At 37.9% G+C, this 15060-nt stretch overlaps 1 protein-coding gene across 1 annotated transcript in view; it reads right to left on the bottom strand.

Annotated features, from left to right (window-relative positions):
• The window catches only part of MTR (5-methyltetrahydrofolate-homocysteine methyltransferase), a 48484-nt gene that overhangs the window by 13470 nt on the left and 19954 nt on the right, over positions 1-15060 (bottom strand). The window contains exons 15-22 of the mRNA XM_034061052.1: positions 14793-14972; positions 13692-13808; positions 10171-10260; positions 9408-9560; positions 8724-8831; positions 4947-5047; positions 2854-2921; positions 1874-1994 (exon numbers count right to left, since the gene is read on the bottom strand). Of these exons, the coding sequence (XP_033916943.1) occupies positions 1874-1994; positions 2854-2921; positions 4947-5047; positions 8724-8831; positions 9408-9560; positions 10171-10260; positions 13692-13808; positions 14793-14972 (938 nt within the window). The remainder of the gene's footprint in view (positions 1-1873; positions 1995-2853; positions 2922-4946; positions 5048-8723; positions 8832-9407; positions 9561-10170; positions 10261-13691; positions 13809-14792; positions 14973-15060) is intronic.

Here is a 15060-nt window from a genome sequence, read left to right as displayed (position 1 = left end):
CTGTCCATGTCAGCAACAGATGTTGAATGAGACCAGTCCCAATACTGATCCCTGAGGGACACCACTTGTTAACGTTCTCCAGCTGGACATTAAGCCATTGACCACAGCTCTTTGCATGCAGCCATCCAGCCAGTTCTTTATCCACTGAGTGGTCCATATATCAAATTGATGTCTCTCCAACTTAGAGACAAGGATATCCTTCGGGACAGCATCAAACGCTTTGCACAAGTCCAGCCTCCCTCTCTTTCAAAATCAGCCTTCTCTCTTTCAAACTAATCTCACTTTTGACCCTTCCAAGTACTTATGGACTCCTTATTCCAATTAACAATATCTACTTATTACAGAGAAAAAGTGCAGATGGTTCACTATCAACTTCTGGCATGTACACAACCTTTGAGAATATACACAGAACGTTAAACTCAAGACCCTGGAAGTAAAACTAGATGTATTACCAATCCAGACTTCAATAAAAATACCTTTACCTAATGTATATTTTATAGAAATTGTATGTGTCTAGGCATATGCATAAGTATACACTTATATGCAGTTCCCATGAATAAAATTATTATTTATGTATACAAAATTATATATTCTTAAGTAGTTTCCATACTCAAGAATAAAACTGGGGCTGCCTTGCTGAGGGCTACATTCATCTCATTCATCCATGTGAATGAATTCTACAGATTTGTTTGATGCTGGTTATTTAACATGAGTTACTAGGCCACTAATGCTCTGTGAATAAACACTAAAAAGGTCTGAAGTAAGGGCTCTCCTATGACCTCTACTGAAAATAAAGCCCCTCCCCCTCCTTCTCTCTCTCTTTTTTTTAAGTATTAAAGCCATAGGAAAAGCAACTCATACAGAAAAGAAAAAAAAAGATCCAGTTAACCTTGCATTATAACTACAGGACCACTAAAGACAGGCAGTGATCGTACTCTTCACTGTCTATCCAATTATGGGACGATTTGCTAAGGCAAAAAACACAGAATACAGTTATTCTGCTACAGCATATGTGGCTCTGATAAAGAAAGCAACAGTGCTAGCAGCTTCTAGTTATACAAGAAAGGACCTCCGCAGCCTTCTGAACTGTCACCTATTCAACCATACTGTATATAAACCAGCTAGCAAAGCATGACCCAAGGGCATTACATGTGTCCCAAACACATTTGTGCTAATGCTAATAACTAGGTGTCAGTGAGCTGTCAGCACTGGTCTTCAGGACATCATAGAAGCTGCATTACTTCATTTGCACAGATCTGAGAGAAAAAGATCTCAACAGAAAAGCTCAGACTATCAAAAGCAACATGGTAACTACTTCAAGGCAAGCAGATAGAATTTATCGCCTATCAGCTTGCCCGAACGGGACTGGAGCCCAGCTCAGTCAGCACAGCACCGATCAGTATTCCAGGAAAAAAACACTAACTTAAAGGTAATAGCTCCCCGATGTCAGCATGACCATTTCTAATCTCAAACACTGCATTCTCACAATGCCTTGATGAATCAAAACAGACCATCCAACCCCCTAGTAGAACAGAACTGTACTCAAATGCATACGTGCGTGAACTTTTAGGAGGAAATACAGTACTTCCACATACAATATTCACATGCAAAATACACAATACTTGCAAAAATGAAATGTTTCATGTATCTATTAATTGTTGTGTCTCAATTACATTTTACCTCTATATTCTAGGACTTCTGGTAGAAGAAATAACATTCACTCTTAAGTAAATACATTCACTCTTAAACAAATACATACTGGTATGTATGTTGGGGGAAAATGAGGGAAGGACAGAAATAGCCATAAAGTTGCTTTTTGCAAGGTTAACTATTTTCATACACATTCTCCATCTTCCCAACTCGGGTATCTTACTTAGAAGTAGTTGCTCCTCCAATCAGCAAAGGAATCTTTATTGCCAGTCTCTCCATTTCCTTGGCGACAAAAATCATTTCATCCAAAGATGGGGTGATGAGACCAGACAGGCCAATTATATCTATTGTAAATTTACAAACAAACACAATTTTTACACAAACATACACAATTAGTAAATACACTCTAGAATGACACAGGATTTATTACAGAATGGTTTCTTTCACACATCAAATAGTTTAAGGTGTCAGACAGAAAATTGTGAGATAAAAAGCAAGGTAGTTGATAGCCTATAAGTGGGGTTTGACCCAATTAGAAAGTGAAAGGTTTCTATGAATGAAAGTGATTCCAAATCCCTGGTTTATGATATTTCTTAGTCTTCACAGCTGCTGAACACCTCTAGTTTCAGCAATAAATACACCGTACTTCTGATCAGCAAACATCAAACCTCAGAAGTTAGGCACTGAAGAGGGAAAAAAGACAAAATAATTATATACGCTGTGCTCTTGGAAACAGCAAATGATTTTAAACTTCATTAGAATATTAGACACAATTAATCTTTCCCAAGATGCATTAGACTGTTTCAAACCAACTGTAACTTGTTTCAAGAAGTTCATTATTTATTACAACAATTTAGTCCTGATTTCACACTTCCTGATCTGGCAGGCTGAATGCCAAGTTCTTTTGCCAGTTTAAGGTTCAACACAAGGTTATTTAATCTTCCCAAGTCTCTGTTTAACCAAACAAATACTAAAACATCTCTCTTGGAGTTTCCCTTTTGATACAGGTTTTTATAGTTCCTGAAGCTAAGTTACACCCAAGTGCCAAATACTAAATAATTATTACTATTTTTAATGCAACAGTTCTGATCATCTGAAGATAGTCTTATTAATAACATAGACAGCATACGAATGCAATGAGTAACTGCAAGTGGGTTTAAAAAAATCAAACAGTTCAGGAGTACTACTGAAATCTCTCTATACCTGCTTTGTTCTCAACAGCAGCTCTCAGTATCTTATCACATGGAGTCATGACTCCTAAATCAATAACTCTGTGAAAAGAAGTGAGATGACAAGATTTTTTTAAAAAACAGGTCATATTTCTGCTAAAGGCTCTTACTGTAAATGACTGGCCTTAAAATTGAGATTTTTGGGGTTTTGTTTCTCTTCTGTAGGGAATTTAGTATAAGAAATACCTCTGAGTCTGGCACAGTTTTCAACACATCAGAGTTCCAGATGATGCAGTAGATAAGAAAATACAAGTGTAAGAAAGACGGTTTGGTTTGGTTTTTGGGGTATTTTTAGAGAAAAAAAAAACAAACCAAAACCATTTTCTTTGTGGTTGTACTGAGCATGGCTGCAATGGAGTTAATTTTCCTCATGCAGCTGGTATCCTGCTGTATTTCAGATCTGCGATCAAAACCATACTGATAACACACTCATGTTTTACCTAGCAATTTGTCCCACATCAAGGCCTCTGTTTCTCATTCTAACCCTTCAGAGAATAGATTGCAGGGTGCCCAACCTTGAGAAAGGCTGGGAGCAGACACAGCCAGACAGATGATTCAAACTAACCAAATAATTATTCCATGGCATAGGATGCCATGCTCAGCAATAAAAGGGGAGGAGAGGGAATTTAGCAGGGGTTAGCCATCTTTTGCTCAGGAGCTGGCTAGGCATCGGTTTACCCATGGAAGGTAACAGCTGACTATCTCTGCATCACTTGTTTTGTTTTTTTCCTTCTCTCTTCTTCTACTTCTCCTTCACTTATTAAATGTGTTTTATCTTCACCGTAATTTTTTCTTGGTTTTATTCTTCATGTTCTCCTTCCCCATCCCACTGAGTTTGGCTGTGTGGAAGTGAGTGAATGGCTGTGTGATGCTTATGTGCCTGTTAGGGTTAATCAACAGCGGCAGCATTTCTGAGGTTATCTGGACAACATGATCAGGTTTTGTGGACATCACATCTTATGTCAGAAACATAAAATAATTCACATCAAGGGCTTTTTTGTCTTATTAAAGCATACATTTTATGAACTTAGACTTTTTATTCCTATTAACCCTAGCAACTCCCAAAACTTTTATTTCTTTCAAGTAAGCCACCCCAGCCTCTTAGCTTCATTCAGCCTCGCTCATACTCAGACTGACAGAAAACACTATGGCTTCAGTTCAGTAAGTCCCAGTAAAGCTCAAGAAAGCCTGGAACCAGTCAACAGATTTTTCAAGAGATAATGAAACAAAACATGCTGCATATACACAGCATTGCTACTGGCTTCAACCCCTTATGTTTTAAAATAAAGAGATCATTTTGGCTCTTTTTAGAGCCAATTACAGTCCCAAGTAAAATCACGAAAAAAACAAATGGAAGGAATGAAGAGTAAGACAGAGTTCCAAAGCAGATTCAGCTTTGCACAGCATTTGACAGACACTTGGCAAAGGGCTCCGATAGAAACGTGACCATTTGTTCCAACACTGCTGCCAATCCCCCTGCACATACACAGGGCTTGAAAGAGCTGAAATACACTGAAGTTCCATATTTTGAAGCTCAAACAAGACAATCTCATCTCTTATTTAACAAAACATATCCCAAAATGCTTTTAAAACCTCACAGTTAGCAAACAGCTTGAAAGAGAAACTAAAAGGTTGATTTGAATCTCACAAGACTTCATTTTTCCACAACACAACACACAGCCCACACAGTCTTGCCTACTGCAATTGTCGTACCTGACTTCTTCAGATGTTATGTGTTCAAGACATTATATTCAACTAATATAAAACAAAACCAAAAATTGATGCTCTCATCTAAGTTTCAGGTGATGTTAAACTGTATTCACCTCAGAGGCCAATTTATTAGGAAATACAAAGTATTAAAGGAGGAAGTTGAACTCCCTCTCACCTCCCCATTATTATTACCTGATACAATCTATGTTCCCAATCACAACTTGAGGAACAGAAGACAGTTCCCAAGAAATTCCTATTTCTGTTATCACCACAGCTGCAGCTAGCCATTAATTAGCATTAATTAATTACATTAATTAGCCAGTTGGCTTCCCAGCTACCTAATGTTAGTCTGCTTACCTGAAGTTGTTGCAGCCCAGAACGACTCCCACAATGTTCTTGCCAATATCATGTACATCTCCTTTCACAGTTGCTAGCACTATTGTACCATGGTAAGGATCCTGAAGATCAAACAAATAACACAGGAGTTAAATTACTCAGAAGACTCAGTATGTTTGCACAGATCTCTCAACATATGTTTGCACAGGTCCTTCAACAGTGCAATCTTAATCCATGACTGAGACTATCGTAGTACAAGAAATTGCAAAGCACAACAGAGGTAATATATTCAATAAAAAAACCTGTTTAAAAGATTCAGGTACTAAAACTCACACAAGAATTATTCTTGAAAATTGCATGCATGTTATTCAAAGAGTTGTGTTTAAAAAAAAACAAAAAACAAAAAACCAAACCAAACAGCAACTAAAAAAAAAATCAGATCTGAATAGCATTTTGTTCAGTCCAGTAACTGAACTCCTAACATACCTCCGCTCCAAATAGAAACCTCACCAATAAAGAGTTTAAATAGATTAGATATTCAGAACATGAGTACGAACACTCATAATTACACTCCTGTTTGTGCATCAAGAACAATCTTTCAGTGCAATGCTGAGAAGAATGAGAGGAATTAGCAAAAGCAGAACAGACTAATTTTTTATGCAATACTAACAGCAAAGGAGACATTTCAGTGTAGTGATCAGACTACTTCACATTACCCAAGCTGAACAAACAGTCTAGAAAGAGGATCTCATTGAAGAAGGGAAGATAGATGAGATTCAGCTCTGACCAAGGCGGCCTACAGCAGGGCAACAATGCAGTACTACAGCAATTCTCCACCAGGGCACAGCCCTTAGTGATACACTTTTTAGTTGTATAATCAGTGTTGTCATTTGGAGCGGCTCCAGGCTATCACAGTGCAGGAGCTGGGTCAAGATGCCAGTAACAGACTACTTGAATTGCACAGAATTTAAATAAAGTAGAAAACTGAGCATATTCTATGTAAAACGACAAAACAGTTTTCCAGCCAGCATCTCATCTCCTTTGCAGATGGCAGAACTGGAAGATTAGATTCTTCTATGAAGCATATTTTATTTCTGGACAGTACAAGTAGCTCTCCATGAGCTTGCATTGCCTTCTGTGGTTGAAATTTTGTGGAAGAAAGCAACTTCATATGTTATCAAGAGTGATAATAACATTTCCTAATACATTTGTTGAATAAAATCCCTGGATCCCAACCAATTCTGCTGTTTACGAAAATTTGTTATCTCCCCAGTGCTCCTGTTGTACAGAAGACTGTGGAACACAGAAGGCAAAATGGAGGTCTGCAAGTCAGTCATCTCAGTACATCAGTAAAAACAAATTTACAGCTGAAAATATACTGCTGGAATGTTACAAAAAACTGAGGAAAGAGCTTAATTGAGGACTGCGGGAAGAACACGAAGTGCTGCCCACATATATCATACCCAATAACTGCTGATGATTGACACTAGTGATTGATATCAAAGAAAAAAAATGATTTGCACATGGAAGAAGGAAAATCTATGCTGGGCAGCAAACAACTTGGGCCAGAGCACATGCCATTTTAAATAAACCTAGAGTACACTGTGATTTCAACTGTCTCAAGCAAGGAGGTCTTCAAGTTCTGGGCATACATCCAAAGGGCTTCTTTTTTTTTAATCTTGATAGAGATCCACAGACACAGCTATTTATCTTCAAATGTAGCTCTCAATGCTTTGCATTTCCTGGCAGTCTACAAGTAAAACTCTTCTGGAGATTACAGTAGCCTGGGTAGCACTAGACAGATCAGCTACTAGAAAATACAAATCATTTTCCTTCAAGTCAGCATCTAACTTTGGAGACAGGTGCAGCTGGTTTTAAATCTGTCACCAATTTTCTACACAGTGACTCTTCTGTTTTTTTGGGTTTGTTTTTCTTTTTAAGAAGGCACTACATCCCTTGCCCAGCAGAAGGTAGAGAAAACAGGAGGACAGAAGCCCTAGTTTTTCCTTCCTGCTCTCCTCAGCCACACAGAGTATCTCCTAATTTCTTCAGAGTGCTACCTGTATTTTTAAGAACCTCTCCAATTCCACTTCACTTCTTTTTAGCCAGAGAATTAAGTGCCAAAAAGTTCACAGTAGATCCTGATCCAGAGCCCATGGAAGCAATGGGGTAATGATTTTCACTGACTTCAAACAGCATCAGAATAAACCAGAAAGTGCCAGATACCTGCATTGTCATCTGAATTAAAATAAAAAGGAACAGGATGAGCAGGACAGAGATGACACATTGAAAGGTGACTCATGACAGCCAGAGAACAGACCCGCTTGAGATACTGGAAAGAAGACATCTTCTTTACATCCAGAAAGGGCATGGGAATAGAGACTAGGCATTCTCCTTTTCCCATTAAGATTAGTCAAATCTGATTGTTAGGTCATTTTTCTTTCTAAATTATTTGCTGTATTTATTCCACTTATGCTGGACAACCACATAGCAGAGCCACAGTAAATTGAAAGATGCAGTGTAAGAAGATTTCAAGGGAAGACTTAGGAACCATCCAAAAATCTACAGAACAGAAACCAAAGAAAATGCATAAATATCACAGTTTAGAGAAAATTTATTATTCTTTCTCTTTTTTGTGTGTATGTCTTAAAAATACACACACAGATTCTAATAGTTGTCTCTGAGAACCCATGAAGGTAAGGTTCTAAAGGACTAATGAAAAGTGAATATACATGAAACTTAAATCTGATAGTCAGATAATGACAAGAGAAGAAATATATTTAAACAACCAAAACTTTTTTTGGGCTTATTTATATTTTATATTTAAAATTTACATTTATTTATAGTTAGAATATGATATTCTATTCTAAATATAGTAGAAAGCAGCAGACATGAGGATTTAAAAGGGGATTTTATCCAGTTCATCTGAACTCTCTTTTCTATGGAGTAAAATCTTGTCAGTACAGAGAAACAAGGGACATCCTTCATTTTCCAATGCTCCTATCATATATTCCATTAACCAAATTTGAAAGAAATTAGTTCAGGTATATGCACTGGTAGCTGATAAAACTATTCTCAGGAATCACCAGCTGCTGGCTGTAAAACAGGAAATGCTATGAAGTAAATGCCCATATTTTCAACTATATATATATATTACATATTGCATAACACGTAGTCTTCAGAAACTGGTGGAAAAACAAACATATGAAAACACAACTATATTCAGATCCTGTTTGTATAAGCACTTGTCCCCTGCAACTTGATCATGGCTACACATGCAATGAACACACTATTCCATTGTAACAAGAGGTCCTAAAGTCAAAGCCTGTGAAGAAAAAGGATGGAAGAGTTTGGTTTGTTTAGCTGGGAGAATGATCAGGGGAAGGGGGAAGGGAAGAGCTAAACATGGTAACAGGCTTTGAACATGCAAAGGGGATTTCCAGAGTCTACCAAGGGCAGAAGTCATAGAAGCAAATGGCAAAGTTTGCCATAAAGTTAGAAGTACCATAAATAACTAACCATAAAAAAATAAAAGAATTTACTAATACTAGTATAAAGGGCCTACAAAGGCATCCTTCAGGAAACTTGTGACAACAGCTTAAGCGACACCAGAGTTCCACAAAATCTGTACTTTATGAATTTCAGACCTACTTTAAACTATGCCAAGATTGTCAGTTTCCATACAACTGCATCAACCCTCCAGCATGAAAGCTGAATAGATGTCATTAGCAAAAAATAATTTCAGTATTTGTTTAAGCACACACTATGAAAGTTAGAGAACAAAGGACCGTGTCTTACCTCTTCCTCTGTGCCACCTCTTTGGGCTCTCCTTTCCTCTCTTTCTGTTTCCATATAGGGAATAAGGTGACCAACTGCCTTCTTCATAACTCGAGCAGACTTTATCACCTGCATAGGTAAACAAGGTGTTGGGTGGGAGCAAACAATAATGAGCAGGTATAGGAATAACCTCAGATTTCTCTTAACTTCTTTTTGCACCCAAACAACAAGCAAATCTTCATCTGCCAACCCAGACTACAGCTTTGCAGAGCATTCTGTGGTGGCAGGCTGCTGGCCCTACCGGATAAAGGTTTTATACATGGCATTTGTGTTCGCAGTACAACCTCCTGGACCACTCACAACACAACTGGAAGCTACAGATAGGCCCAGACTTGGAAGGTGCTAAATACAGCAATTTTTATTTGGATCTTTTTTCTCTCTTTCTCTTTTTCACAGACCCAGACTTAAAACTGCTTTTCAAATAAAGCTAAAACACTAAGGAAGAAATGAGACAAACATGTACAACTACATAAAGAAAGTCAAGTTCCAAAGTAAAGAAAAAATAGGGCTGCTTCTTAGCAGCACCTGAATTTTCACAGTTCACGTGGTATATCTGGACAACAGCCAGCAGAGACTGTTTTGGCTACATTGTCCAATGATAGTTTTTGCAAAATAGGAAAATATATGAAATCATTCTCTCATTACCTGAGGCAGAAACATCTTTCCAGCACCAAAAAGATCACCAACAATTTTCATGCCGTTCATCAAAGGCCCTTCAATTACATTTAGAGGTCTAGGATATTTCTCTTGATTTAATCTTGCTTCTTCTGTATCTGCAATGACATACTTCTCAATGCCCTGGGAAAAAAAAATTAAAAAAAAAAAGAGAATATTTTATCTTGCTAGAAATACAGCTTTTGTTTAGTTGCCTTCTCCCCTACCCCCCAAAAGCACAATGAAAATACAGAAAAATACATTAGATACTGCTGTTCTTTAAAAATACCTCAAATGTGTATTTAAAATAGGTTTTCATATGAAACAAAACACTGTAGTTCTTACACATGTATAAATATTCAAGGCAAAAGTAAGCAGCATTTACAGGTTGGTTTTTCTTAACCATGCCATAACAAAACCTAGACATTCAAAGATTGCTTCCTCAGTGCAAGTGCCCCTCAGTGAAGTGCTGTTAAGGGACCAAAAGAAACCCTAGAAGGTAAAAACAGTACGCTTTCTACCACACCAGCAGAATAAAATATTGTGTCAAAGACTTCAACTTGTGAAGTTTAAAGACAAATCACCACAATTTTCTCCGTTATTGCAGTTAATTAAATATATTACTCATTATTAATTAATAGCTTTTAAAAGAATGGCAGTTGAATAATTTCTAAAGCCAAAAATGGCCCTTAAATTCTGAGCTGAGATCATGTCTCAAAGCTGACTGGTAGGAGACTTTTCTGCACTGATTCACCTTTATGAGAGCATATTCCAGCCTTTCCTCCACAGAGCTTTTCCGCCACTCATCAGTCTGTACAACTTTTTTTCCTCCTTGGGCATGATTCTGAAAAGGAAAGACATCCATAAGAGCTTGAGGGCATATAAAGTATGACTACAGACTTTACTCCTAGAAAAGTGAGGATAATTTCAAGTACTAACATAAAATAATTTTAGAATATTCAAGTGGTGTTTTATATACAAGCAAATCATATTGTAAACATCTGTGATATACCACAGACACTTAAGGTGTCTATATGCCAGACAACATATACCTTGTACAAAGAAAAAAATAACAAAAGTTAAAAAAGGAGCAGTTTAATTTTCACACTCTTAAAAATTATTAAATGACTAATCCTAAGGGTTTTACTTTGGGAAACATAATTTAAATCAATTCCTGGCCCACATAGTACACTTCATTCTAATTAATTTGGCACTAATTCAGTTTCTGCTGGAATAGGTTATGTTATTCCGTATCACAGATGTGTTTTCAATCAGGAAGCCAACAGAATTTCTGTTTCTCCTCCACACAGACTGGCCAAATCCTCAAAACCCCTGACACTCACCTTTGCTATGAATGCAGAGGCCAAAAGGGCTTTACAATACAAGAAAGCTTGCGAACACCCACCCAGGAAGGCTCATGGAAGACCACCCTATCCATTGTTTCAACCACCACACTTCAGGCAAGTAATCTCTTTTCCTCACTCCATTATTCAACACAGTCTGACATCTTTCAGTCCTTATGAACCTCCTATACTTGAGTATTCACCAGCAAATTTTTAAGACTTGGGAAAACTCACAGAAGCAAGATCTCACTCATGGGAACAGAAACCAGAACAAGTTTTCATTCATATTTAGACAAATGCCAGCTAACTTCACAGCTTCTCATTGCCAAACCTTCTTCTCCTCATAGGTCTAGTTTTTAAAAAGAGAATGACAGAGGAAAATGTTGCCCAGAGAGGTTGTAGAGTCTCCATCTTTGGTTATAATAAAAACTAAACTGGATATGTCCCTGAGCAACTTGCTTTTGCTGTCCCTGCTCTGAGCAGGGGTCTTTTACTAGATGATCTCCAGAGGTTCCTTTCTAACCCCAACCGTTCTGTGATTCAATGAAAAAACCAACTGCTTCTCAGCCTCTGGCCAGACTCAGCAAAGCAACCATTCCAACCCAAAAATAACCTGTGAAGCTGTAGGGTGGGCATGCAGTGACCACAGTAGCAAGCGCTACATGCAGATATTTAAAACAGGGTGATTATACTGCATGCTGAGGATGAAAAAAAACCTGCTTTTGGAAGCACAACTCCCACTGCCATAAATGGGACAAAGTTTCAGTTTGAGAATGTCTAGAATGTCTTTACAGAAGATGCTTTTTAATCTCAAATTTCACATTAAGATTGATCTTCTAAATCTGCAAAGATTAAGTTCCTAATTTTTCCCCAAAGACTTAGCATTCAACCAACTGGCAAGGTACATTACTATTACATGATGGAACTAGGAAGAAACTTCACTGACACTCTATTAGAGGTGCAATACCTGAAATGGATTGCACATTCTACATTCTTTGTGCAGAATGAACTGCAGTGATTGGAAACAAAAAGAGCATACACACCAAACAAATGAATACACCTTAGTGTTAGGGAAAAAAGCAACAAAAAAACCCTTTAGACAGAAGAACTTAGAACTATTCAATTCCATTATTATCAGAGGAAAGTCTGACTAAATATTTTGACATATGCCTCATACTCCAAAACCTTATGTAACAACGCTTCTCACTGGCTGTGACTATCTGTTTGGATGCTCACACTTACCCAGAACCAAGATGAAACCCAAATCATGATGGTTACCCTCCAGTGAAAGCCTGAAAGTTTAGTATTTTGTGTTATGTTTTAATAGAGCTTTTAAAGATGTTTCAAATCAAGAACGTCTGTTTTTTTGCAGCTGGGACTGGTTTACTCCCACAGTAAAACTACCACAGTGAATAAAAGCAGAGATTCCAACAGTGGTTTCCAAAAGGTCTAGACCTAGACAGAACAGTCACCCACTTCCATTTCTACTTCTCAGACTCCACTTAAATTCACACTCTTCCTTCAGCAGAAACACCACTTAAGCAATCCCCTTCTACTTCCCCTTCTTTTTTTCCTCTCCTCTTTATGCAACCCTGAATACCCTAATGGTAAAACTTTGCTTATACAGAGATCACTCTCAAGTCAATTGCTTAGACACTAAGAGCACCATTTAAAATAGCCCAACCACAAGAGACAGAGAGAGTCTTCTTGTACTGGTTTTCAACTGTTGCCATTGTTCCTACAAACCATGCACCACTATAGGGCAAACTACAAGCCAAATGAAGCCATGCACAGAAATAATAGCTACAGGAGCTAAAAAACACACAAACAGCTACAAAACATGCAAACATTCTTGTGCACTTAAATCTAAGCGCCACCTAACCCAGACAGATTTTTGCTATATGCTCTGTTCAGAACAGGATTTCACCAGTTGTCGTACAGCTGCATAATCAAGAAACCTTCAGCTGTGCAGTCCTTGTCTTCTAATCACCACCATCATTACAGCATCTCAAAAACACTAAATAGCTGATTTGCACTCTTGACACAAGTTACATGAACTGGAAGTCTATGGCATAGCCAGGAAATGCAAGTGACTACTTTTACCTTTTATGTATACTCCAAGAAAACCCTTACAACTAAAGAGACAGGTTTACTCTGTCTCCCATAATGCTCTTGTCACTAAGTCTTCAGCACCAAGACTTGCTTCGGTTGTGTGTTAGCCTTTCCTGGGTTCTTGTTAGTTTGCTTGGGTTTATTTATTTGGGGTTTTTGTTTGGGTTTTGCTTTTGTGTGTGTGTGTGGTTGGTTTGTTTGTTTGTTTTTTGGAAGTTTGATTGGATTTTTTTGCTTCTTGTTGTTCTTGGGTTCGTTTTTTTAGAAAGAACACCTGTGCAGCTTGGTCTCCTGAAACATATGAAGAACTCTGATGCAAGATCTTTAAAGGCACCTATGAAATTGGACAGGCTCAATCTATCATACAGTTCAGATATATTTGTATATATTTGTTTTATATTAATAATTAAATAATTGTTTTATATTAATAACTGAACCACTTTAACTTCTAATCCCCACTACTAGATATATGCAGTTTATAGGCTGTTGTATCTATCGTTAGCAGGGAAGTGTTAAAGCCCAGGTGCTAAGCTATCTGCTATTCAAAGTTTAACATTGGAGGCTACCTGAGCATATTGTAAAAGTTTCTCTGTTGCATCAGGATCTTTGTTCCAGATTAGGTTTTCACACAGCTGTAATAATTCCTTGTGAATATCATCATACACTGGCAGATTCCCAGCATTCACAATTCCCATGTCCATGCCACACTAGAAAAAAAAAAACCAAAAACAAACATGAAGAATCCCCCACCCAGGGCTGTCAGACACAGCACTGCACATCTACAGAGTGCAAACATACAGAAGCAAAAAGAACGTTGTACCTTAATTGCATGGTAAAGGAACACCCCATGCATTGCTTCTCGAATGGCATCCATTCCTCGAAAGGAGAAAGACAGATTGGAAAGACCTCCACTTATCCTGGCTCCTGGCAGTGTTTCCTACGGGAATTGCCCATATATTTTTAGAAAAGCTCTTTCCAAAAATTAAACCTAAGCAAAGCATTCAGTCCACAAAGCTGGCCCCTGAGCAGGGGCTACACACCATTTCTCTCTTACCTGTTCCAGTTCCTTCTAGTTACTCAAATTCATAAAAAACAATTTGAATCTCTGTAGAAAAGATACAAGTAGAAGGAAAGATCCAGCCTACTTACGTGTAAGCAACTACCATGCTTTTCATAGTCATAGATGCTATTCTAAATGTACCAGTCCTCCCACAGCAGCCTTCCATATTTTCCCCATGCAGACCTACTTACACCTCTTCCATCCCCCAACACCTCTGGAAACAGAAGCAGACAACCCGCTTACATGTCACACAAGCAGCCTGCAGCTGAACAGCTAACATCAAGGATATAGCCTCCCTTCCAGAAAGCCCGTGGTGACAAAAAAGCCTGTGGGGTGTTCAAGCCCAAGACTGCTAGACAGAGCACCATCAGTCCTTTGCCTTGTGAAACACAACAGTGCAGCTTCCTTGGCTGTTTTCAGGTCATGCTCTTCACTGTGGTACCTCCTTACACACATTTTGGCTAAATAAGTCAGGTTACTGCACAAATCCCTTCCACTATAACAGAAATTTCATTAATTTAAAAAGGCAGCTTTCACATGCCTTTAAAGAAGTCTTTTTAGCTAGAACATGAATGCAATTTTTACCTCATTCAATTCATGTAGTATATTTATAGTAGAGATAACTGATTGAAATGTATTTACAGACCTATTTGAAGTTCTCCTACTGGAAATACAGCAACACTGGGAAATGCCTATTTAGAGAAAGAGTCCCCCTCACTAATTTAAAATGCATATCATTTTGCAGCAGTGCTTTGTTGTGGTTGCTTGGGGACGGGGTGGGGGGTATTGTGTTTTGGGGTGGTTTGGGTTTTTAGGTAATCTCAGCAGAACACTTCAAGTTAAAATAAGCTTACAACTTACTTTTATGGTTTTAGTAGCATTTATAAAATTAATGGCATAAAGGTTATGTTCTTCCATTCCAGTTCCTATGGTCAAAATATTAGGGTCGAATATTATATCATTTGGATTAAAGTGCACTTTTTCCACAAGGAGGTGATAAGCTCTGGAACAGATTGCAATCTTGTTTTCAGTTTCTGTTGCCTAGTGGAGAAAAAGAATTTTGACATGAAACTTACACACAACATAAAAATAAACTCCCCAGAAATCATTTATAGTTCTAGTGACTCAA

This window comes from Melopsittacus undulatus, chromosome 3 (genome assembly GCF_012275295.1).
Source record: "Melopsittacus undulatus isolate bMelUnd1 chromosome 3, bMelUnd1.mat.Z, whole genome shotgun sequence".
Taxonomy (NCBI): domain Eukaryota; kingdom Metazoa; phylum Chordata; class Aves; order Psittaciformes; family Psittaculidae; genus Melopsittacus; species Melopsittacus undulatus.
The sequence above is the reverse complement of the archived record's forward strand: the minus strand, read 5'-3'. Positions and strand labels throughout refer to the sequence as shown.